Consider the following 27,133-nt stretch of genomic DNA (forward strand, 5'->3'; position numbering starts at 1 on the left):
GGGCAGTGAAAAGTCTTAATCTATATTTTCCTATAACAGAAGTCAAAAGAAAATGCCTACAACTAACAGATCAAACAAACAAACAAAAAAAACCAACAAAAACCCACATCTGCATTTACAAACTAAGCAGAGCTGAAAAGAACTGGAAGTCCTTACTTCTGGGTGGGTGGGGCAAAGCAGGGGTGCGGAGGAAGGGCTGCTGCTTTGGTTCTGCTCCAATTTTAAAATGATGTATGGTACTTTGTTTAGTCTCCTAGATGGAACAAATAGTAGGGCTTTTTCTCCGCTTTCTGAACACGCCCTTTTTATGGCACACTCACAATCTATTCGTCAAACAAAAGCAAGCTCTGATGTGGCCTTTCCCCCATTCACCTCACCCCAACCCACCTCCAGCCTGAGGCTCCAAGCCAAAGGCCAGTTACAGGTATCAGCTCTTCTGTTCCCTGGGTAGGTTCCACGTTCCCCGCAGAAGAGGGGGGAGGGAGGGATGCCAGCATCTTGTATGTGGGGGGTGGACTTGGGCCGCGCAGTCTGGTTCAACAAGGCACAGTTCTCCAGCAGGTGGAGAGCAGGGGCAGACGGGCGTCCTGTCCCACGGGCTAGAGAAAGTCCCTAGGCTTAGAGTCCAAGCAGGTGGGGGCTACAGGGGCCCCGAGGAGTCTCCCAACCCTTCCACACTGGACTGCTGACCACCAAGCAGTTTGAAAATTCAAACATCCTCCTCACACTTAAACTTCTGCAGCACTGTTAACAAATGTGCATTTCCTTTCTTCTAAAGACCCTGTAAAGGCTTCAACTATTTCAGGCAAAGTCTCAAGGGAGAAAGTGTTATCACAGGGGGTTATCTCCTTGGAAGGCCCCGCTCCAGAGATAGGGAGATTCTCCCAGTGACCTTCATCTTAACACCGCTACCACGGTGATGCCCTCATTTCTGTAGCGTATGTCCCCCTAGGAGCCTTTCCTTACCCAGAGCCTTTCAAACAAAATCTAACCCGGAACCCAATCCCTAAGGCAGCGGGGAAGGCGGCTGCTCTGGCTGCAGGGTATCCCCCTCTCTGTAGCCCTCAAGGCCCCAAGGTTACCGGAAGTTCCCCCAAGCAAAATATTCACTTTCACCTCTGCCCCACCACAGACTACCCTGGGCTCCTTCTTGCTAAGCCCTGCCTTCCTTCAAGGTCCCCAAGCCCCACCTCCTCCATGAAGCCTTCTCAGACTACTGCTTCTGAAGACGTCGTCTCTCTTGAATCAGCTCAGGCTCCTACGTGGTATGTATTTGGTTGGTCCCACTGTCTAGGACGGTTAAACTCTTACATTACCGCCTCACATCTGATCTGCTCACTACTCAGTATGATAGAAGACTTGGCTGGGATTAAAAAAAAAAAAAAAAAAAGACCATTTTTAGAAATTGTTTTATAAATAGACCTCTTATACAAAAAAGAAACCTATACAGAGCACCCAGATTCCCAGGGAGGTGGACCTGAGCCCGACCTCTCCACACTGGGAAAGAGGACAGGAAAAATGATTCTCTCTTGTTCTTAACTGGGTCCACTATGCAGCCAGTTTTTCAAGTAGCATTTCTATTCCTTTGCTGGTGTTTTTGTTTTTTTCCAGTGCTGGAATGAGGCCTTTCAGTCCAGCCTTGACTTTGTGTGCAACTTCTTGATCGGAACTCTGGAGAAGGCTGAAGAGAGAAGACAAAGATTAATAAACAAAAAAATCATGTTTCATAAAAACCCCCTAATCATATGCAATTACTATCACCACACAAGGTATAAACAATTCACTGATTTGTGAGCCAAGTCTTGTAATTATAAGTAGTACATCTTTTGAATTCTCCAGCTGAATGATAGGGGCTGGTAGCCTACGTTCTGAAACCACATCAACAGGAAACCTTTTCTAATCTTGCTGGGGGAGTTGCTCCCATGTAGGAGCAACTCCGCTCTGTACAGGATTGGTCCAACATCACTGTGATTAACACCCTGTCTTAGAAGTATTTCCTGCATGTATTCTATCTTCCCTTCCCCACCCAGATGAACTCAAGAACAGAAACCTTGGGTTTTATTTCTTGATTTCGTGGCAGCACACGTGCAGAGCAGATGGCCAAGAAGTGCCATGTGACCAAACGAGCGGGAGCGGAGGGGTGCAAAGGGAAGGCGGAGGGCCCGCCAGGGAAGCAGGGAAGAGTTAGCCTCCTCAACTCTGTAGCTAAAACATGGGAAGGGGTAAGCAGCTTTACCTTGGAGCCTAATGGCCTGGATGTGAAATCTACCTCTGCCACTCAGTAATTGTACAAGCAGGAGCATGCTATTTGAATTCTCTAAGACTGTTTCCTGCCTATGAATGGGATCAGCAACACAACCCACCTTCTATCTCAGAGCGTTTTTGAGGCTCAAATGATCTCATACCTAAAGCACCCACACAGAGCCTGACCCTTAGTAAGCACTCAATAAACGTGAGCCATTAAAACAAATAAACAATTCAGCTCCGCTTTCTGAAACCTTGCTAGAAAGCGCTATCTCCACAAGTGAATGGAGTCCAGTGGAGTCCTGCAGGCTGGTAACAGGAAGGTCCCTTTCTCTTTAAACAGGGGCTGGGACACAGGGGCCTGACTGTAGAATGCCAGGGCTGAGTCTCCTGGTTTCCCCCCTCTTCACGACCACATTTTAATGCTAACCTCTGAAACGCATCCTAGAACCAAATCACATGGCATTTCCCAAAGTCCCTGGTCCTAAGACCTTCCATCACGTGCACAGAGAGGAGGGTGAGTTAGCAGCACCAGGCAGCATCCTGCTGTTTGTGGGAGACAAGCAACAAGTACAGCCTGCCACCTGCAAAGCCGAGAACGTTGTTACAAGTCCCTTTTAACAGGTTTGTGACTCACCAGGCAGTTTTTATTTTCTGTACTGGCTAAGCACATAGTGACATAATGCACAGCAGTAATAAAGGTTAGTATTTGTTGGACACACGCACTGGACGTAATGCTAAGCACGGTATATCCACCATCTCATGCAGTCTGCACAACGACTTGTGATGATCCCAAATCCGGTTTTCTAACCAAAAAAACTAAGTTTCAGAACAGCTGAATAATTTGCCCAAGACCACACAGTGAGCTGGGACTAGAACCCAGGCAGTGAGCCTAGAGCCCATGATGCTCTAAATGCTAGAGAATTCTGTTTCCCTGAGTCATTTTTCAGACTGCCTACAAGGCTGAAACTCTTTTTTTTTTTTTTACCCAGGATGCCTTTTCACTTATTGTAAAAAAGATTTACAGGGGAAAAACACTGCATGAGTTTGAAGTAAAATATAAATAAGCAGAGAATTTTACCAAACAAGTCAAGCACGTGACAGTATTCTAAAACCACATAACACTGATTATTGTATTAATCAAGTATTAAGTCATCCGTAGTTCAACTTCCCTTCAGAACCTCAAATACTAGCAGTCCACCTCTAAGTAGTGTTCCATAATAAACCTGCAATAGCCTTCTGATGTTTGAAATCCACCCAAACGGAGCTATGATCAATGAGCAAGCTCTACAAATTAATTGCATGGCATGGCTGAAATTTTTAGTTAATTGAGTGTTAATGAAAGGATATGTCAGTAGTACATGTTATCACTCTAAATGCCTGGTAAAAAACTTCACATTAAATACATCCATGTTTCAGCTAAAGGATTCTGACTATTCAACATCAACTGGAAAATTAGCTAATTTCAATGAGAAATGAACAAAATGATCTGCACCACCCACATATTTGGAGATCCTGATCTACCCAAAGAAATGAATGCCCGAGTGTATCTGTGAGTCTATGTGTTCCAAGTCAAATTATATACTGAATAAAGACTTGTAACATTTACAAACAATGTAGATTAAATTGCATGGCTTGTTGTACGTGAAACACTGTGGGAAATTCAAATTTAAGATTGGTATCTCTTTTTCCAAACCTCGGTAACACAGCAGGGGAAAAAAAAATCAACAGTGATTGCTTCATAAACAAATCTATTTTAAATGGATGTTGTCAATAGAAGGGTTTCGCATCCAGAAATAGAACACAAAGTTGAAGTTTCAATGACCTGTGAATTATAAACTCTACATAACTCTGTCTGGAGAATAATAAACAAGCAGAGCGCATGCCGTGATTCACAAATCATCATTTTTCTACCATTTTAATTAGAAATAAACAATTAGCTTGCAGACTTCACTAGCAAATGCCTCTAGAATCCTTTTAAGAATACGTGGAAATCACAAAAGAAAATTGTATGTAAAGTCAGTCATGATTTAAAAAGCAACTCTGTCACAGTTTTCATAGGGACAAGGCTAATCCATTAAAAAGAACGCAGTTACAATTTTGGTCAAAACCATAAACGTGGTGAGACCATCAAATAACACAAATATTGTATGATCTCTCTTTATATGTGGAATCTTTTTTTAAAAATATTATTTATTTGAGAGAGACACAGAACATGAGTGGGGGGAGGGACAGAGGGAAAGAGACAGACTCCCCGCGGAGCAGGGAGCCCAACATGGGGCTCGATCCCAGGGCCCCAGGATCACGATCTGAGCTGAAGGCAGGTGCTTAACCAAATGAGCCACCCAGGTGCCCCTCTTATATGTGGAATCTAATGAAAAACAAAACAGAAGAAAACAAAACAAAAAAACCCCAAAAAACCAAAACCAACCAAGCTCATAAATATAGAGAAGAGACTGGTAGTTGCCAGAGGCAGGAAGTATGTGTGTTTGGGGGAGGGTCTGGGGGAAGGTGTGGATAGGTGTAAAGGAGATCAAAAGGTGGGAATAAGAATAAAACATTTTGAAGAGAAAAAAAACAAAACAAAACAAAAAGTGATGTGGTCTCTTCTGCATCTGTCTCTCAGGATGGTGGAAATGGGTTGCAATAGGCTTACAGGAAGGAGGACCAAGTTAGGAATTGTGATATTAGCTGAACTAATGGCTTATTATTTCATAATGTTTATTTTAAGCCAAACAAATGTTAAGTGCATTAGGTGAACCAGTTGGTACAGATCTCTTTTTTTGAGATAAGTAATTAAATAATGGCAAAAATAAAGCACCAGAACACATATGCTTGGCAAGGCCTATGAATTATATAATTTATAATAAGCGGGTGTTGGAGGGCTCCATAATCTGGGGGGAAAAGGAGGCAGTGAAAGGGATCTCTATAAATTAGTCAGATGTAAAGAGCTTTCCTGAGAGTGGGAGGGAGACAGAGAGAGAGAGAGAATACAATTATATTTCGGTTGAAACCATTTAATAAATGGGGTAAAACAACCAAATGAGACCTTGTGAATGTCACAACTTTACAATCCTTGAATCCAGAAGAGGGCAGATGAGTAAGGACTGACTGGAAAAGTTAGGCCTGGTTCTCTCTATTTGGTACACTTGTCTAGACCCTGAGTGACTGTGAACGATTAGGAACAAAGATCGGAACCGAGGAAGAAGGAGAAGGAAGCACCTTCTGCGTGAACAGGCATTCAGGAGGGGGGCCCTGTGTAGAAAGGCGCACATCATACATACCTAGAAAGAATAATGGCACCACGGTTTACATTAGCCCAGGACTTCAGGTTCTTCATACCAACGTGCTCAACAAGTGTTTTTGCAAAACAACCTGAAAAATATGCTGAAACTCAGTGAACACCATACAAGATTTAAACTCCCCATCTCCATCCCTAGAGCCCTTAAGTCTGCAAACATATTTTAATAAACAAGTGCATAAAAAGTTCTCACTCAACCTCCCTTAACACTAAAAGTTCCAGCTCCAATTTATTTAATGTCTTTTTAATACAGCCATTTCTTTCAACTCTGGTCCGAGTCTTAAACCGTGTTTAGCAGTAATTACTCAAGACAAACAATGAATTCTTATAAAATGCTCACTTGCTTGTGTTTACATCTCTTTGTACTCTTTAATGATTTAACTCTGACCTGAAAGGTATGCAGGGAGTCAATGTTTGACAGTTAAGTAGCATGTTTGGATGGAATCAAGGTCTCCCTTGTGAAAAATGCTCACTTGGAAGGTGCCATGAATAACACTAGCGGTCAGGTGGTGTTCCGGCTAACACCTGGTAATTTCTCTCCACAAAGCTGGACATTCACCCATCAAAAATATTATTTACCTTTTATTATTTCATATGTTATTATCAGATTCCCAAATTCTTGGTATATCACCTTCAATTCACTGTGCCATCTAAGTGTAACTAATTTTGGACAATGGAGAAACTCTGAAAGCTAGGATCTGGTGCAGATGGAAGTGTGGGAAACCTATATCGAAGGCAAGCACCTTGGGTAGGTAGCATGTGTAATTCATCCAAAGAGACCCAAATGTGAGGACCCTTTAAAAGCCAAGAAGCCTATGGCATTTTAGCATTTCACAGCACACGTTAAGGAAGGACCGTAATCAGCTAGTGAGGCAGACAGTGTTTTCAAAAGGTGAGTACAACAATATTTCTAGAATGCTGCCCCCCCCCGCCCCCCGCGCAGCCAGAGGTAGAATCAATGTCTTCCTTTGAATTCTGGTGGGCCTTTGTGACTGACTTAACCGAGAGAGTGTGGAAAGAGTTACATTCAATAACTTCTGAGGCTAAATCATTAAAGCACTGCGCACCTGCTTTCTTCTCTTAAAACCCAACCACCATGTTGTGAAGAAGCCTGAGCAGCCCCGGGAGTGGGACCAAGGCTGCCGGACTGAGCCACTGCCAGCCATCGTCCAAATGGACACGCCAACCCCAAGCATAGCAGCCCCAAAGGACTGTGAGCGGAGCAAAACCAAGCTCCACCAAACTCTGATCTGATGTTGTTCGAGAACTACCAAGCTCTGAGGTGGCTAGTTACACAGCAAGAGATAATGAAGGCAGCCACAGTGGTTTGGTGCTGCATGAATCTGATACGCACGTGAGGGCCATACAGGTGTGTTTTAGAGCTGTCAGTTTAACTGAATTAAGGAAAACTATCACTAGAACATTCTTTGGATTTTAAAAGCAAGCCAGACAATTCTTTAAATACGAACTCAGCTCAACTGTGCACCAGCTTCTTAACAATGAAAAAGAGGATTCTATACGTTATTTTTTCTTCAAAATTTGTTACAAGAAGCTTTGTCTTTCACAAGTTTGTGGTGAAAAACAGCCCCGAGTCTCTATTCTTAAAGGCAAAGTGAGAAGCGACATCTTGACTGTACCGATTGCCTCACTAGCCATTAGAACTGCAACTTGCCTCAAGACATAAATTCATGATCTGTCCCTTTTTTCAGACATGATGACAGAAAGCACAAACTGCTCGAACTCAGTGGGGGGAGATCTCCTTAGTGGCTAAAATGCTGCATGGAGCTCGAATTTAGTAACAGGAGGTCTGCTCAAAGACGGGGCTGAGAAAGGAATGGTATGCAACTTTTCAATTCGATTAAAAGATGCTGTCCTTCTCTTGAAAGCTGAGCTTCTACAGAGCAGCTGGGAGGGTTGTGAAAGACCACAAAGGCCAAGGACTGGCTTGCTCTGTGGTCACATGTATTTCAATGCCAACAGGCATCAGTTCAAAATTCTGATGAGGACAATTTTCTTTTGCTTATCCCTTCCTCCAAACTAGAGATAGATATCCTGCTTTTCAACTGGGGTAGTGACACTCACAAATGTCCCCCCGCCCCAGCTACCACCCCCCCATGGAACGGAATGGCATTTTAGGACTCTGGTCACTCCAGGTCAGAAGTCTGACGTAGCAAGGGAGGAGAGGCAGTGAGGGAGGGTAGGGAAGAGACAGGAAATGAAAGGACTCCAGGACATAAATTTCCAGTATTTACTAAAGCTTGTCTGCAAGCACTAAATCATATCTTGTCCATAGACACCATTTCTAAACACTCAACAAATTTCATCTGAACATAAATGGCGGGCATCAAGTTCAGGGCTGCCGGGGATTAGGAAATTCCACAGACGATATGGGAGAAGTTCAAGTTTTACAGCCTACCTTCTCTTCCACTTTCCTTCATCTTCTCATCTTGTTCTATTAACCACTTCAGAACTAGATGTCCTGCGGGATGCTCTGCAACGTGAAGCTGGAAGGAAAACATACAAAGCCGTCTTTAGCCACGTCCTGGCCTACCATCTGTTCTCTACCTCGCAGAGGTGAGGACATGGCCACGTGGAAAGTTCCGCAATGCTGAGGAGGTCTTTACAGAGAATGACCACGAATACCCGAAGGGACCAGCGATTTAGTCTAATCCCCAGACTGACACTCGGATGTTCAAGGGAGCCACTAAAAAGCACTGTGGCTCAGCTTCAGGAGCCCCCAGCTGAATGGCACCAGCACGGTGCCTGTCTCAAGATCACGCTAACCACCATTCAGGTTGCAAGAGCAGTTCTTAGGTACAAATAAATCTGTGGGACAAAACGTTACAGCAGAGAAACACGGAAAGCTGGTGCTGAATGATGTTTAAATATCAGCTGGTCCCACATACTTAGGATCTCTCCTTATGGAGCATGGGGGACAACGCTCAGTCTCCTAGGGAGAAAACTCATTATACATACATCTTCCCAGCTTGATAATCTGCTCTGCTCTACGAGGGCATGTCCAGGGCTTCTCTAAGGGATGTGGGCCACATCAGGACACAGCAGGCTCCGCACATGTGTCTGCTCGCCAAGCTTACGACCTAGTGCAGGACAAAGGCCCTGCCCGGTCTGGCTTCTGCTCCTCTCTTCCCTCTGCCAGCTGATCTCCTACCCTGAACACCTAAGCCTTCTGTTCTCAACTGTGCCAGGCCCCTTCTTCCTTCGGACTGCTGCACGTGCTCTTCCCTCTGCCTACAATCTTCTTTCTCCCTTTCTTTACTGAGCCACAACTCTCTGGTTTTGGCGTAGCTTTCACTGCCTCAGGGAAGCCTTCCTACAGACAGGCTGGCTCCCATTCTCATACAGTCCCACAGAACCCACAGTTTCCCTCACAGTGCTCATCTCGATCCTAACTTACGTAATTATCTGTGTACATGTTCATTTAAATATTGTGCTAAACAAAACAGTAAGCTTGGTGGGGGGTAACGGTGCCGACCACTGCCTCACACAAATCAGGTACGTGAATCCATGAACTTCAGATGTAAGACAGAACTACTCAAGGACCAAATAACAAGGCAGGAGCTATCAGAAAGAGCAGACTTTTTTAATGAGAAGGAACTGGGGAAGACTTCCGTGAGAAGGATTCCAGGCACCTTGCAGGCTGAGTGAGGCCTTCTACAGTGACAGCACAGCAAAATGGAGACACAGGTAGCATCTAGGCTGAGGGAAGAAACATGTGCAAATGCAGAGAGGTGCCAAAATCCAAAGCAAATTCAAAATAGAATCAAGAGCACAGAAAGATGCTAGAAAGGCAGTCTGGGGCCAACTGTGGACAACAGAGAGCCACATTAAGAAGATTCTGTTTCTCCTCCTGTGTAGGTAATATGAAGTCACAGGAAGATTCTGAGAAAAGAGGGTGCTGCAACGGCACTGTATTTTGAATTCACAATGATCAGATGTGCTGTCAGTATGGGATGAGTTGAGACAATGAGCATTCAAATTCTCTTTACAGCAATGTTCTCAGTGACTGGGGCTTCCCACCTGCCTTGCAGTAGCACATTACCTCTCCATCCTTGCCACCTGGCTGGAGCGCTGCCGCTGCCAAGCCAGCAATGGCATTCATGGCAGGCTGAACGTCTCCGATGGCGGCTCCCAGAATGTCGGATACCAACACACACGCAGACTTATCCAGCACCAGTTCCTGGGCGTGTCCTTGCAGGTAGCTTAACAAAGCAGGAGAGATGGCCTCTAAGAGCTCTCGTCGGCGGACCACTGTATCCTTCTTACTGTCGGAAATGGGGAATGAGGCGTTAAGGTAAGATGAACGGCAAAGGAAATACAACGATCTTATTACCACAAAAACCTCTAAGGGCTTAAAACAGTCTGTGTCAACCTTATCGTAATTGTCTGTCTCTATTGTGTATGCAGGTAATAAGCAATTTAACGGTGGGATACCGCTCTTTCATCTTCGTGTCCCCCGCATCTGAACAGTGCCTGGCACAGAACAAGCACTTACATAATACCAAACCAGCCCAAACCAATCAAAAACCCAAACAACAGCAACAACAAATTATAAGACAGGATTAGACCACTCTATGGACTCTACTCTCTAGAATACTTCATTATGTGATACCAGTAGCTTAAAAGTGAAATCGACTTCCGGGGAGGATGGTGGAGTAAGAAGACCCTAGGCTCACCTCCTCCCATGGATACAACTAGGTAACACCCACATCAATGTGAATAACCCAGAGAACGACCACAGGATTGGCAGAACAGACTCTCCATAGCTCAATGTAGAAAAGAGGCCATAACAAAGAGGATAGGAAGGGTGAAGACCTCCAGGACTGTCTATAGGAGGGAGGGGTGCAGTGGGTGTGGAAAAGGGAGGGAAACAGGCCCTCATGTCAGGTATCCCATGCACTGGGTACCTGTTTGGGGAAGACAAATCCCCATAACATCTGGCTTTGAAATTCAGCAGGGCATAATTTCATGAGTTCTTACAATCAGTGGGGCTTAACACCTGGAACTTTAAAACATCAGCGTGCTTGGCTTGGGGGAACTGGGAGGGTGAGAGGAAATGGGAGTCCCTGCCTTAAGGAGACAGCACAACAAACAGCCCTGTGGAGACACAGCGTAGAAGCCAGCAGTTTGAAAAGCATCTGGGATATGCGGGAGGGAAGTCTGTTTACTAATCTCACAGCCTGTGATGGAGGGGCAGGGATCTTTGGGAGACTTCTCCAGGAACAAAGAAGAGTGGGTCATTCCCCTTCCCTGTCCCCCAGCCAAGATACATGAACACCTGCGGGAACCAGTGCCAGGACAACACTCTCCACGCAATTTGCTAATAGCGTGCCCCAGCCCTGAGCACTTGTGCGGACACACCCCCTCCAACTAGGCCTCTGCTCCAGGGCCCCTCCCACAGTAGACCACTGCAAACCTTGCTAACACCACATGCTCCACACGGCATTCTCTTGCAGACCTCCCTCCAATACCCCTGGCCAGAGACCATCCAAAGCAGCTCTGCAAGCTGACAGGGGCCAGCACCACTCCAAAGCAACTCCTGCCCTGGGGAGAGTGAGTGTCAACCACACGCACACCAGTCCAATGCAGCTCCAGCAGTGTCTAGAGGCAGATATCTGGTCTGACTGCAGGCCCCGCCCACCAACGAAAGCTTCTTAGGGGACAACACTGCAGTTCGGTGCTACTGCATCTCTGGCAAACTCCTGGTCTGACAAATCAAGTCCAAGGCGCCCCCCTCCCCTTCCCGGCCCACGAACAACACAGTCCCTGCCCACAACAGGGAAAGAGAGCCACTGCACATAATTGGAATGAAGGAAAAAGTGGCTCAGCCTCAATAGTAGGGTGCACACAACACACATACTAGACACCCCTGAGTGCCAGGTTCTGGTGAACAGGGGACACGGCACTGCCGGAAACTACAGGACCTCTTCTTCATAAGGACACTACCTTCAAGAGCAGGAGACATAGCTGACTTTCCTAACACACAGAAACAGACACAGAGAGTTAGACAAAATGAGGAGACAGAGGAGTATGTCTCAAATGAAAGAACAGGACCAAAATCAGCAAGAGACATAAATGAAACAAAGATAATTAATACGCTGATAGAGAATTTATAGTAATGGTCAGAAAGATACTCACTGGACTTGAGAAAAGAGTGGAGGACCTCAGTGAGACCCTCAACAAAAAGACAGAAAATAAAAAGACAATCAGACATGAAGAATATAGTAACTGAAATTAAAAAAAAAAAAACTAGATGGAATAAGTAGTGGACTACAGGAAGCAGAACAGATCAGTGACCTGGAGGACAGGATGATGGAAAGCAATCAATAGGAGAGAAATAGGAGAGAGAAACAGGAGAAAAAAAACAATAAAAAATGAAAATAGATTTACAGGAATTCAGTGACATCATCAAGTGTAATAATATTCACATTATAGGGATCCCTGAAAAAGAAGAGAGAGAAAAGGGGCAGAAGACTTACTTGAAGAAATAACAGCTTAAAATTTCCCAAATCTAGGAAAGAAAGAAAATACCCAAATCCAGGAGGTACAGATAGCCCCCAGCAAAATCAAACCAAGGAGATCCACACCAAGACAAGTAATAATTCAAACGACAAAAAGTAGTGATAAAGAGAGACTTTTAAAAGCAGCAAGAGAAAAGAAAACATTTATATACAAGGGAAATCCCTGAGGCTATCAGTGGATTTTTCAGTAGAAACTTTACAGGCCAGAAGAGAGTGGCATGATATATTCAAAGTGCTCAAAGAAAAAAAGCTACAACCAAGAATGCTCTACTCAACAAGGTTATCATTCAGGATAGAAGGAGAGATAAAGAGTTTCCCAGACAAACAGAAGTTAAAGAAATTCAGCACCACTAAACCAGGCCTACAAGAAATGTTAAAGTGGACTCTAAGTGGAAAGGAAAGACCATAAGCAGAATTAAGAAAAGTAGGAAGCATAAAAGCAGGAAAATTAAGTAAATCTATAAAAATCAGTCAAGGGAGTCACAAAATAAAAGGATGTAAAGTATAACACCACACACCTAAAATGAGAGGGGGGAGGGGAAACCTATCAAAATTAGCGCTTCTAGAATGGGTTCCAACTTAAGTGACCATCAACTTAACACAGACTGCTATATGCATAAGATGTCATATATAAACCTAATGATAACCACAATTCAAAAACCAGTAATAGATATGAACAGAATAAAGAAAAAGGAATCCAAGTATATCACTAAACAAAGCTAACAAACTGTGAAAGAAAAGAGTAAGAAAAGGAACCGAGAACTACAAAAACCATAAAACAAGTAACAAAAGGCATTAAGTACATATCCATCAAAACGTACTTTGAATGTATATGGACTAAACACTCCAATCAAAAGACACAGGTTGACAGATGTACAAAAAAAGACCCATCTAAACATGGCCTACAAGACTCACTTCAGACTTAAAGACATGCACAATGCAAGTGAAGGGATGGAAAAACATTCATCACGGAAATGGAAGTAAAAAGATAGCTGGGGTAGAAATGCTTATATCCAACAAAATGGACTTTAAAACAAAGACTGCAACAAGAGACAAATGAGGATACTAAATAATTATTAAGGGGACAATCCAACAAGAAGACATAACAATTGTAAATATCTATGCACCCAACGTGGGAGCACCCAAATACATAAAGCGGTTAATAACAGACATAAAGGAAGTAATCGAAAGTAATACAAGAATAGTAGGGGAATCAACCACAAGAAAAAATCTGGAAAGAACACGAATACATGGAGATTAAATAACATGATACTAAACAATGAATAGGTCAACCAAGAGGTCAAAGAAGAAATCAAAAAATGCTAGGAGACAAATGAAAATGAAGACACAACAATCCCCAATCTTTGGGATGTAGCAAAAGTGGTGCTAAGAGGTAAATATAAGCAATACTGACCTGCCTCAAGAAGCAAGAAACATCTCAAAAAGACAATCTAACCTTACACCTAAGAGAGCTAGAAAAAAGAACAAAGAAAACCCAAACCAGTAGAAGGGAGCAAATACTAAAATCTGAACAGAAATAAACAAAATAGAAACTAAAAAAAAAAAAAAAAAAAAAAAAAAAAAAAAATCAATGAGACCAGGAACTGATTCTTTGAAGAGATGAACAAATTAGTAAACTGTTAGCCACTCATCAAAAAAAGAGAGGGCTCAAATAATAAAAATCGGAAATTAAAGAGGAGAAATAACAACCCACACTACAGAAATACAGAGGATTACAAGAGGATCTTATGAAAAATTAAATGCCCACAAACTGGACAACCTATAAGAAATGGATAAATTCCCAGAAACATATAACCTGCCAAAACTAAAACCGGAAGAAATAGAAAATTTGAACAGGCTGACTACCAGCAATGAAACTGAAAGAGTAATCAAAAAATTTCCAACACACAAAAGTCCAGGACCAGATGGCTTCACTGGTGAATTTCTACTAAACATTTAATGAAGAGTTAATACCTATTCTTTTCAAACTATTCCAAAAAATAGAAGGAAAGCTTCTAAATTCATTCTGTAAGGCCAGAATTACCCTGACACCAAACCAGATAAAGGCAACTACAAAAAAGAAAATCACAGGCCAATCCCTCTGATAAACACAGATGCAAAAATCCTCAATAACATATTAGCAAACCAAATCCATTAACACATTAAAAGAAAATCATCCTCCACAATCTAGTGGGAATTATTTTTGGGATGCAAGGGTGGTTCAATATTCACAAATCAATCAACATGATACATCACAGAAACAAGAGAAAGGATAAAAACCATATGATCCTTTCAATAAATGCAGAAAAAGCATCTGACAAAGTACAACATCCATTCATGATAGAAACCCTCAACAAAGTAGGTTTAGAGGGAACATACCTCAACATAATAAAGCCCATATATTAAAAACCCACGGCTAACATCATCTTCAATGATGAAAAACTGAGAGCTTTACCCTAAGATCAGGAACAAGACAAGGATGTCCACTCTCACTACTTTTATTCAACAGAGTACTGGAAGTGCTAGCCACTGCACTGAGACAACATAAAGAAATAAAAGGAATCCAAATAAGGAAGAAGAAAAACGTTCACTATTTGCAGATGACATGATGCTATATCGAGTAAACCTTAAAGACTCCACCAAAAAACTACTAGACCTGATAGATGAATTCAGTAAGGTTGCAGGATACAAAATCAATATACAGAAGTCTGTTGCATTTCTATACACTAATAATGAAGTAATAGAAAGATTAAGAGAACAATTCCATTTACAATTGCACCAACAAGAAGAAAATACATAGGAATAAATTTAAACAAGGAGATGAAAGACCTGTACTCTGAAAATTATAAAACACTGATGAAAGAAATTGAAGGTGACACAAATGGAAAGATAGTCTGTGCTCATGAACTGGAAGAACAAATATTGTTAAAATGTCCATACTACCCAAAGCAATCTACAGATGTAATGCAATCCCTATCAAAATACCAACAGCATTTTTCCCATAACTTGAACAAATAATCCTAAAATTTGTATGAAACTACAAAAGACCCTGAATAGCCAAAGCAATCTTGAAAAAGAATACAACTGGAGGTATCGCAATCCCAGATTTCAAGATACACTACAAAGCTGTAGTAATCAAAACAGTAAGATACTGACACAAAAACAGACACATAGATCGATGAAAAAGAATAGAGAGCCCAGAAATAAACCCACAATTATAGGGTCAATTAATCTTCAACAAAGGATTGTGAGGCAAGAATATGCAATGGGAAAAGAACAGTCTCTTCAACAAAGGTGTTGGGAAAACGGGACAGCTGCATGCAAAAGAACGAAGCTGGACCACTTTCTTACACCATACACAAAAATAAACTCAAAACAGATTAAGGACCTAAACGTAAGACCCGAAATCACAAAAATCCAAGAACAAAACATAGGCAGTAATTTCTCTGACATCGGCCATAGCAACTTTTTTCTAGATACGCCTCTTGAGGCAAGAGAAAGGAAAGCTAGAATAAACTAAAAATAAAAAAGCTCTGCACAGCAAAGGAAATAATCAATAAAACTAAGACAACCTACGGAGTGAGAGAAGATATTTGCAAGTGACATATCTGATAATGGGTTAGTATTCAAAATATATAAAGAACTTACACAACTCAACACCAGAAAAACAATAAAAATGGACAGAAGATATGAATAGACATTTCTCCAAAGAAGCCATCCGGATGGCCAACAAATGAAAAGATGCTCAATATCACTCATCATCAGGAAAGAGCAAATCAAAATCACAACGAGATACTACCTCATATCTGTCAAGATCAATGACACGAGAAACAAGTTTTGGTGAGGATGTGGAGAAAAAGGAACTCTTGTGCACTGTTGGTGGGAATGCAAACTGGGGCAGCCACTGTAGGGAAACAGTAGGGGCATTCCTCAAAAAATTACAAATAGAAGTACCTTATGACCCCGTAATCCCATTACTAGGTATTTACCCAAAGAATATGAAAACACTAATTTGAAAAGATACATGCACCCTTATGTTTAGTGCAGCATTATTTACGACAGCCAAATTACGAAGGCAGCACACAAGTGTCCACTGATTGATGAATGGATAAAGAAGAGGTAGTATACATATAATGGAATATCATTCAGCCATAAAAAAAAAAAGATTGAGAGCTTGCCATCTGCAACAACATGGATGGCTCTACAGGGTAGAATGCTTAGTGAAAATAAGTCGTCAGAGAAAGATAAACACCATATGATTTCGTTCGCATGTAGAATTTAAGAAACCAAATGAACACGGAAAAAAAAAGAGACAATCCGAAAACCAGACTCTCAACTCTAGAGAACAAACGAAGTGTTACCACGGGGGGGGGGGGGGGGTAAAATAGGTGAAGTGGATTAAAAAGCACACTTAACATGACGAGCACAGAGTAATGTACAGAACTGTTCAATCACTACATGGTACACCTGAAGCTAATATAACACTGTATGTTAACTATACCTGAGTTAAAAAAACAAAACAACAAACCTCAAAAAAATTGCTATAGCTTAAACTGAACAAATAAATAGCAAAACCAAGCCAAACCACATACACTGAGCATCTACTACGTGCCAGGCACTCAGAGGTACTCTTTTGGCATGATACTTTTATTTCTTTTCCAGATAAAAGCTTTAAGAATCTGTCAAAATGACAGGCTTAAAAACGGGGTTCACCTTCTGAGTTTTAAGCAGAGAAGCAGCACGACAGAGGTATGCATGCATGAGCATATTTCTGGAAACGTCAGCTACTCGAAACTAAGAAGCAAGCAGAGCAGGGGAACAAAGGGCTCTGGTGACCCAACTCTTCTCACCTGTGTGCATTGCCGTCTCCTTTCTGTAGAACCTCAATGATTTCTCGCACCGTATGTGCAGGATCTCGGGGGCTCAGTAAATACAACAGGACCTTCCTTCCATATTTGTCATTTACTATGTTAGGCAAAGAACTAATAATTTCCTGGAAAATTAAAGAAACAAAAAATGAACCTATGTGCTTAAAATGATGTACACTTGAAATCTGCAGGGTACAGAAGGATCCATGCCTAACTATTTTCTCCTATGCACTTAATAGAAAATGTGGGGCTAATTTTGAAATCTTGTCCTTAAAGCACAAAGACTGATGCTCAGAACCGATTCTGGACTGTGACCAGCATTGCTGAACAAGCCGTTTATATAACTGACCGAGCTCAAGGACTTAGAAAATCTTTACAGGCGTTCTCTTCTTTCACTACGACCAATAGTTCTCAGGACACTTTTACTAGGGACACGGCTTGCTGGGGTCACCGAGCAGATATAGTTAATTTGCAGCTGCTTTACATGTAGAATCTGCATCGATGAAGAACATTCTTATTAGAATTTCCCCACTGAGATGTATGTGGAGAGAGATAAAGGAACTCTGTTACATCGAACAAGTGAATAAAGGCTTTTAACATTAGTTGCTTATTCATGGCAAATGAAGGCTGTTTAAGTATTGCATTGAAAACAAAACTAGGGGGACGGGGATCAATGCAGAAAGAGTCCACGGAGCAGTTACAAATAATTACGCTCTATGACATTTCCAATCAACTTCCCAAGAACAATAATCTCCTTTTCTAGTTGTCTGAATTGAACTGACAAAGGCAATGTCATCCCCACCCCAGCTAAGCTCCTGTGTAAATGCGCTGATGTTCTCAAAGTCACGGTTTAAAAATTCCTTTATTCTTAAAAAAAAAAAAAAAAATCCTTTATTCTTAATAGAGAATCTGCAACAGAAAAAAAAAATCGTGTTTTCCCCTCTAAAATTCCTAATCCTTGCAACAAGCCTAATAGATATTCACAGCCATAGGTGTTTGCGCAGCACAGATCTGGCACAACAGGCTGGGGCCACAGAAAGAATTCCGTGCAAGTCCTCAGGTTTACAGATGAGGGACCCATGAAGGGGAGAAGTGACCTGCTAGGGGACACAGCGTGTCAGTGGCGGGGCTCTCACTCATCTTGGTCCCCTGACTCCATGGAAGGGAATTCTCCGTGAGATAATATACTCAGATGTGCTATTTTCTTAAGTAACCATTGATTATAATGAGATTAATAACTTAATGCAAGGAACCAAGTTAAAATGAAGTTGGTCATCGAGGAGATCCCAATAGTACAAAATTTGTGGCCCCAAGGTTGGCAATGCAACTCCAGAATCCACACACCACAGTTCTCTTTTTAAAATCCCAACCTTCCCTCATTGTCTGCACAAAAGTATACTGCGCTTCCTAAAATTAATAACAGCAGCTAGCACTTGTTAGGCACTTAGAGGAACCAGATCCAATGTGAAGAGCAGTATACCCATTATCCTAAATACTCTTCGCAACACCATGACAGAGGGATTATAGTTACCTTCATTTTACTAATAAGAAGCCCAAGGTTTAGATAAGTGACTTGTAGTAGATGTGTAAAGGTCACTCATCCAGGACATGGCTGATCCAAGACCATGGGTTTCCATGGATTTAAACCCCATTGTACTCTTATTTTTTGAAGATGTTTAAGGTCACATATGAAGATCTCCCCATACAACGTAAAGGTTTGTAGAGAAGAGGTGCAAAAGATCTAACCATCTCGAAATGTGTATGAATTTCAACCATCCAGGAAAAAAAGAACTTAAAATTTCAGTAAGAAAAGGAAGAGAGAAAAAAATGTTCATATCTTATCATGAGGGAGGGAGCTCTTTTGTAATCTCAAGGTATAACATGTCCCAAAGTGGGCTCAGGATACGTATTTTTTATAATGAAGCATTTGGTACCACAGATATAGGTTACCTTTAGTGTGGTCTTCCGATTTAAGGTTTAACCAACTCATAAAAGACAGATGCTTTAATTTGTTGATACATAGCTTAGGTCAATTCCTACGATCATTAACCCGCCCCCGCCAAGTTGCTGTCCTTAAGAAAACCACCCTGGGGTATAATATCTTTAGAGCAATTGCTTTTTTGAAAAACAAAAAAACCCAAAAAATCAAAAACCAAAACAAAACCAACAAAACCAAACCCCAGGGGAGTATGCAGTAAAGAGCTACAAGTGGCTGCTGATTTATTTCTAATTAAAAGTTTTTTCCTTTGGTGTGAAGAGGAAAAGGGGAGACATGAAGCCAGCAACGTAATCCTCAACGTACTTCATCTGCAGAGGCGGCACTTAAGGGCTAGTACAACGCACACGGTTTGGACAGAAAGGGCTTCACCTCAACACAAGAAGCTAGGGCTTCCAAAATACACACAAAACCCAAGCACAGATACTACGTAGGACTAGTCCCCAACTTGACTGAACTTTTCCTTCCTTTCAGTCAGTCATTAGGAAATTTAGAATCTAAACTTTATGTTCTAAATTTAAGGTTTTTAAACGAGTGCAATGTTTATAAACTGACAATCATATGAAACTAAAAAAACCTTTACTTAAAAAAATGTGGTATCATTAGGGGCGCCTGGGTGGCTCAGTTGGTGAAGCCGAGTTTTGCTTTCGACTCGGGTCATGATCTCAGGGGCGTGGGATCCAGCTGCGTGTGGGGCTCCCCGTGGAGCTCTGCGCTGGGTGTGGAGCCTGCTTGGGATTCTCTCTCCTCCCTCCCTCTGCCCCGCCCCACCTTAAAAAAATGTGATGTCATTTAATTCTCCCCATCTCACTCTCATCCAGCTTTCCTACCGTCAAAAACATTCATCTTGGAAAAAATAAAATAGAATGAGCATGGCTACGTTACGGAGTACTGATTCATTTCTCTTTAACGCGGATTACAGAGAAGGAGAGAAATTTCTAGATGATCCCCGCAAAACACTAATGAGTACAGTAACATGTAGAAATAGGTAAGGGGTAGCTATGGCACAGGTGACCGTGTGCTGGATTCGATCTTTGGGCTCAAGCTGCGTAGCCTTTGGCAAATCAGCTAACCTCTCTGCCTATCAACTCCCTCATCTGTAGAAGGAAATGATACACCTTCCTCACTTGTGGGTTGTTAGCAGGAGCAAATGAGAAAATTCACACTGCAAACTGAAAAGTGCTATAAAGTAATTTATGTCCATATTAAAAACACACCTCTCAATTTACAGGATCTTTAACTGTGAAATTAAGTAAAGCTGCTGGGGTCATGATTTTGGCATCCTCGAGAGAGAGAACCCCCAACAACGAAGGTTCAAGTTTAAAGGTTTTCGACTCAGCTATCCCTCTTACAAGAATTAACATAGAGAAAATCCCAAGGCCCGTTTGTTGTAACTTCTTGGTGTGCTTCACTCTAGAGCAGGCGTGTGGATGGGAGCAGACTGCGGTGGAAGAATGAAACCCCTCCCTCTGAAGACATGTTTGCCCAGTTCTGACTGTCCAACTTGTGTTGGACCCTTATGAGAATCACAGGCATTCTTGTTTTGCCAACCCTCTTTTAAAAAGGAAAAGTAAGGGTCACGATAAAGGGTGTACCCTGGAAGCAGGGTCAGAGCGCACGTCTTGAACTTTTGGTGGAAGGAGGGCATGCAGAAAGCAGCGCACGATACCGAGAACAGAGCCTGGGGTGGTGCGTGCGGGACTGGCAAGAGATGCAAGCTGGCCGTAACCTACAAGAGCCAAAATCTACTGGAAGAGGCAAGAGAAATGTAATAAAAAGAGAATACCAATGGGAGGTAAAGAACGGAGAAGTATAAAAGGAAGATCGCCAGGCAAGGACTGCAGCCCCTTAAGTGCTTCTTTTAAACCTATGGTGATTCCGTCCAGAAGTACACCTCTTTGACTGTAAGCACACAACTGGAAGATAGAGTTTAATGAGTGTCATTTCAGTTTTGCAAGATGAAAAAGTTCTGGAGATTGGCTCCACAACAACGCGCATACGCTTGACTACTGAACTTCAAAATGCTGGGAGTTTCTCTCTCTCCATCCCCTTCACCAATGTCGTCCATTCCACCTCCCCACCCCCCCGCCCTGGTAACCATCAGTCTGTTCTCTGTATTTATGAGTGTATTTCTGATGTTTGTTTACTTGTTGTTACAAAATGAGTAAGTCACAGGGCTGTAGAGTCCAGCACAGGGAACTGAGTCGGCAATATTGTAATAGCCTTGTATGGTGACCCACGGTGACTACATTCACCATGGTGAGCACAGAGTAATGTATGTAATTGTCCAATCACTATGCTGTACACCTGGAACTAATAAAATAGTGTATGCCAACCTTACTTCAATAAAAAAAAGTGTGCAAAAAAAGGGGGGGGAAGGATAAGATGGTAAATTTTTTATTACGTGTATTTTACCACAATGAAAAGTAAACAAAAACAAAACCAGGAGAATCTATCACTGTGGAGCTCAGATTCCCAGAAGCTGGCAGCTACCACCCTGGACAGGTAGCTCTGGCCTCTCCTTTCCCCACAGCCCACCCCCCACACCTGGCCCGCCTCCTCGTTTACCTGCCCGGAGCCCGGGCCACATCACCATCAACTACTAAATGAACGGATGGCAGAGACTAACTATAGGAGCTGCAAGGATGGGGAGACCAGATAAGAAACTGAACTGGTGCTTCTTCTTGAAAGAGAGAAAGAAGAGTGTTTATTAGGCTATGACTTCAACCTGACATTTCAGGAAACCCAGTTACTCTAAGCCGAATGCTTAGCAACACTAAGCCATCTTGGCTATTTTTAAAAGCACTGCATAATGCAACAGGTTTTGTAGTGGCTGGGTGGGAAATATAGCATGTGACTCTATATAAACATATGTGCAGTGTATCTGGCAACCCATCGATTGTGCTAAGTAAATGCCTTAGAAAAAATAAAATTTGAATAGCAAAAAATAATGAAAATTTCAATGTTTTAAAAACTGTAAACAATCTAAGTCTCTATCAACAGAAAGAGGGAAAAATAATTTACAGTATACTCATAGAATACTATTTGGCACTGCAAGTCGGTGATTTAGAATCGGGTGGGCAAACCATGGCCCATGGGTCAAATCCAACCTGCAGCTTGTTTTCACACATCCTATGAGGTAAGAATGGTTTTTTGTATTTTAAACGTCGCTAAAAATAAACAAAACTAAACTAAAAACCCAAGAATAGGCGACAGAGATCATATAATGGCTCACAAAGCTTAAAATAATTACAACCTGGCCTTTTATAAAAAAAAAAAAAAAAAAAAAAAAAAGACGTGCCAAGCCCAATGAATCTCACAGACATAATGCCAAAAGAAAAAAGCAAGTCGCAGAAGAAAACATACATCGCTTACATATAATTTGTAAACATGCAAAACAGTACCATATTCATCTACATATAGAGAAAGGATGAGGAACTGTATGCAAACAATACATAACAAAACTCATCACAGTGGGTATGGGCGGGGGCGGACAGCCAATCAGGGACAGGCACACAGAAGGCTTGAACTTAAAGTGTGTTTGTCAAGTTTTACTTCTTTGTCAGATGGTGGGAGGCTGGGTGTTTGCTGTATTATTCTTAGTACCTCCCTGTATATTTAAAAGATAATAAATTTTAAAACACGCAGCAATACTTATTCCTTTTCAAACAACAACTGGTCAGTGCACTTCTCTCCTTTTCAGAGGAACGCTGCTATCAAAGCAGCTGCATCATACCAACAATTCCAGGGGTAAATGGATCAAATTTTACAAGCATGTTTATTCTGGAAAGGCAACTGGGTGGGAAAAGATGAGGGCTCGGCTGACCCGGCTGTGATTTCGACCTGACATTTCAGGAAGCCTGGTTACCCTGAACAGAGTGCTTATTAGCAACGCTATGCTTTCTTGGGTATTCTTAAAAAGCACTGAATACTGCAACAGGTTTTGTGGTGGTGGGAAAGACGCAACAGCAATTAGCGTTCCTGGATTTTATCACCAGCTATATAGTTTAATGATACACAGAACCTGCTGAGCGTTTTGTCAGTTAGAAGCAAGAGTTCAGCACCATCAGGCCATTCTCAGGGAAAGCTGCCCTAAGTATGAGAAAGTCATTAGGAATGTAGCTCAAGTAGTTGTGGGAATCAAACCGATAAGCACAAGGAATTAAAACTGTTTCAAGAGCAACTTCAAGTGGGATGAATGTTTAGAAAAAATTAATCTAGCAGACAATGGTGGTAAATTCTGAAGGAAGTCTGGTTTCTCTGGAAATCCATTGGGAACACTTATGCAAATTTTAGTTGTCGTGAAAATATTAAACAAAAGCAAACTTTCAATAGCCCAGCCCGTTTCCATTTTCATGAAACAACTTTATTCATTTTGCCAATTTATGGCCTCACATCTCTGTCACCAGAATGAAAAACAACCATTATTGATTGGAGTCAAAAGGGTAATAAAGTCACAAGGAACATGCCAAAATACTCTGTCTGTGACATGAAAGTCTTGCCAACTCGTTTCTTCCCACAATCCCATCCCAAAGAAAGTCATCGCAATCTTAAAACAGTCAAGGGGAAAGTTGGAACATGACAGCAAGGGCATGAGAAATTCACACACACTGGGACCCACGGCTGGCACCTAACCCTCGCCAGCCCGTTTTCCCACTACACCAGCTCTGCTCTTCTAGAAAGGCTGCAGAGAGAGGCCACAGCACCCCCACGTGCCAACAGGTAAAGTCTCTTTCTGAACATCCACATGGCTTCTCCCTGATCACTGGTGGGAAAGTAGCTTTTGTCACTAAGATCTCCCCCAAGGGCCCCATCTGTGTGTATCCAACAAAGGTCTGCATAACGCCTAGATGAATAATCCAGGTCTGTACAGATCATACGGTTTTAAGAATGTTTCTAACTTTGGTCACTGCTACCAATGTTGCAACTCCTTATCCCCACCCCTGCAACCTCTATCACAAAGCCCACGCCACTTGCACACCAGAAAGAGAGGAAAGGGAGAAAGGATTACATATTCAGAAGTCAGAAAAAGAGGCAAGCACTGAAAAATGCAGTTCTTACTCCGAAGTGCTTTTACCCAAAGAACAACAGTTTTTCTGAGGGCCAACTCAGGGTTAAATGAACTGCATTTAATTATTACCACTCTGTGGTCACTGTACCAAGCTAGAAGGAATTGCTGAAATGAAAAAAGAAAGCTGGTCTGTTAATTTTGGTAAGAATTTTTAAAAGGACTCTGAAAAAGCTTTCATAAAAGCTCTAAGGAGTTTCACAACTGAGTGAGTTTTATCAGTTTTTCTTCTCCAGCTCCGACCAGCCCCGATGCAATGATAAACTAGGTAACTGGGCAGAAGTAGTTTCTCCAAAGGCACAAGGAGAGAAAGGACATCCTCTGCCTGTTGAGTCCCTGAATAACTGCAGAATTACGATGGCAATGAATTTCTGATCACACCTCAACACCGTATTGCTCATTTTTTATTTAGCACATCATGTGGTCAAAAAGCCATGTGATCCTAATGTAAGCAGTCTTTTGCCAAATTAAAATAATATTAATCATTAGTATCAAGTTACAAGATTGTGGTTTATACAGGAGAAAAGCAAATGCCCCAAAACAGAACTGAGACAACTAAAAAAAAAAATAACAAAATACCAGTAGAAAGCACACTTCACCGTCTTTACACATGCTGGTGTAAAATCAAACTGACATAGTTGCAAACAACGTATCAATTTAACGTATAGGCAAGACCATCAGAATTACTTACTGATATGATTATCTGCTTCACAAGCTTAGTATCATCGATACAATCAAATGCTGCCAGTAAGACCAAATGGGAGTACTGGCCCTGTAAGAAATGGAAGCCAGGGAAGGTTAGAAAAATATACTGCTTCTCCCTTTTATTCCCCCCATGGAGGCACTTTACAAAGGTTATCAACCTGACAACTGTCTACCATAACACAAACAAGACAGATAAAAAAGCCATTCAAAGGAACTTCCTCTCTTATCAGGACCTACTTAATTATATTCTAAGTTGATTTAAAAAAAACAAAGAAAAACAAAAGCACATTCTTCAATATCAAATAGCCGAGGCTCATTTTTTTTTTTAACTGACCCGGATATAACACCTCTCAAAAACAGGTATCCTGTTAATAAATAACTACTTGAAGATTACACTAAAAAATTCAAGCATAAGTGAAAAAAAAAAAAAACCCAACAATGTAAAACTATGTATATATGTATACATACAGAACTTTAATCATGAAAAAGAAAGCATATAAACTCAGATAGAATCACACATACAGTACAAAATATACATAGTATGTGTACCAAGGAAATCATGGAAGGAAAAACACTGTAATGTGATAGTCACCTCTGAGTTAAAGGATTATAAATGATTTTTCATTTTCTTTTGTATACTAATTTCTTCAAAATAATCCTATATAATCAGAACAGAAATACCGAAATAATAAACCAGAGGAATATACTTAGAACTGACTATGAGAATCAGATAAAAGTAACCGCTTTTAAAAAAAGTATAGCAGCACAAGATCAAAAAATATACATTGTGGGGGCGCCTGGGTGGCTCAGTTGGTTAAGCGACTGCCTTCGGCTCAGGTCATGATCCTGGAGTCCCGGGATCGAGTCCCGCATCGGGCTCCCTGCTCGGCAGGAGTCTGCTTCTCCCTCTGACCCTCCCCCATCTCATGCTCTCTCTCTCTCTCTCAAATAAATAAATAAATAAATAATAAAAAATTTTAAAAAACATATACATTGTGACTTTCACAATGGTCATCTCTTGAAATAACAGAATTACTTCTGTGATGCTGACATTTTTCTAAAGTTTAAGAACTTCTACTTTATGACAAAAGAGAAAAAAAGTGTTTTCAGAGCTTGTGGCATATTCTTTTTGTATCCTAGATAATGATAGCCATCTTTTACTTTGAGAAGGGTATCTGACTTCTGGTAACACTCATTCAGAGCCAGGTCTAAAGAACATGGCAGGTAATAATGTTTCAGTTAGAAACAAACTGGAGAAAAATAACAACAAAGGTCTAACATCTTTACCACATAAAGACCAACGCTCTACTAAAAATGGACAAAGAACAGGAAGAGTCAGTTCACAGAAAAAAAGGGACAAGTGGCTTTAAGCATATGAAATAATACTGATTAAGGACAATAAAGCAGTGAAATACCATTTTCCACCTATCATCTAGGCAAAAGTGAAAACCTCTGCTAACATACTAATTTGGCAAAAGTCTGGGAAAGAGCAGGCGCACTTCTTTGTCGTTGGTGAGAATGTACAGTGGCTCAACTTCTTCGAAGAGCAACTGACGACATTTATAAAAATTTAAAGTGCATGTATTTTCTGATCTAACAATTCCATTTCTAGGGCTTTATCTTACAGACGTGCTTTCAGAAATGCACAAAGGAGTTCTTGAGTACTACCTGAAATAACAAAAAACTAGAAACTACCCAAGTGCCCAACAGCAGGGACTGGCTTAAGTGAATTATGTAACTCATATAATAAAACATTATCTAGTCATCAAAAAGAATGAGGTAGATAAGATGTATGTATCTTGAAATAAAATGACCCCTGAGGTGGACTGAGTGAAGGAAACGAAGTAGAGAACAATGTACACAGAGTACAGAACCACTGGTCTCTGACTTTTTGAAGTTCCACATGCAGAAACATGCCCAAACACAAAATATCTCTGGATGAATACAGGAGAACTGGAACTGAATTTAAGTGAGAAAAAGACAATTCCACAATTTCAGTTGGAGCTTTTAATACACTTTTCAGCAACTGATAGACCTAGCTAAGATACATCAGTAAAAACACTGATGGTATGAACAACACTATTAACTACCTTGATTTAATTGACATTTGCAAAGTACCACACACACCGATTCCACAAAATAAGTTCTTCTCAAGATACTGCGAAAGACCATATGTTGTGCCACAAAATTAGTCTTTAAAAATTTAAAAGGATCGAAATAATAGAGTATGTCAGGAATCCCCAATATTTGGAAATGTAAACACTTCTAAATAACCATAAATCAAATCCATGGGTATTATTAGTTTATCTCCCCTCTTTAGAGACAACTCCTTGAGATGCAAAAGGCACTGCACTGTTAATTTCTCATTACCATCATAATGCCCTGCTGGGATTAGGTTCTCAAAGACAAAAA

General features: G+C 41.4%; 1 protein-coding gene across 2 annotated transcripts in view; it reads right to left on the reverse strand.

Annotated features, from left to right (window-relative positions):
* Positions 1 to 1,393: 1,393 nt before the first annotated feature.
* PUM3 (pumilio RNA binding family member 3) overlaps positions 1,394 to 27,133 on the reverse strand; it is a 45,635-nt gene continuing 19,895 nt past the window's right edge. For both annotated transcript variants that reach the window (XM_027616978.2, XM_027616977.2), the window contains 6 exons: positions 24,708 to 24,788; positions 16,935 to 17,077; positions 9,606 to 9,828; positions 7,962 to 8,049; positions 5,529 to 5,619; positions 1,394 to 1,681 (listed from right to left, as the gene is read on the reverse strand). In XM_027616978.2, coding sequence (XP_027472779.1) covers positions 1,549 to 1,681; positions 5,529 to 5,619; positions 7,962 to 8,049; positions 9,606 to 9,828; positions 16,935 to 17,077; positions 24,708 to 24,788 — 759 coding nt within the window. In that variant the 3' untranslated portion in view covers positions 1,394 to 1,548. The remainder of the gene's footprint in view (positions 1,682 to 5,528; positions 5,620 to 7,961; positions 8,050 to 9,605; positions 9,829 to 16,934; positions 17,078 to 24,707; positions 24,789 to 27,133) is intronic.

The sequence above is a fragment of the Zalophus californianus genome, chromosome 13, assembly GCF_009762305.2.
Source record: "Zalophus californianus isolate mZalCal1 chromosome 13, mZalCal1.pri.v2, whole genome shotgun sequence".
Classification (NCBI taxonomy): Eukaryota; Metazoa; Chordata; class Mammalia; order Carnivora; family Otariidae; genus Zalophus; species Zalophus californianus.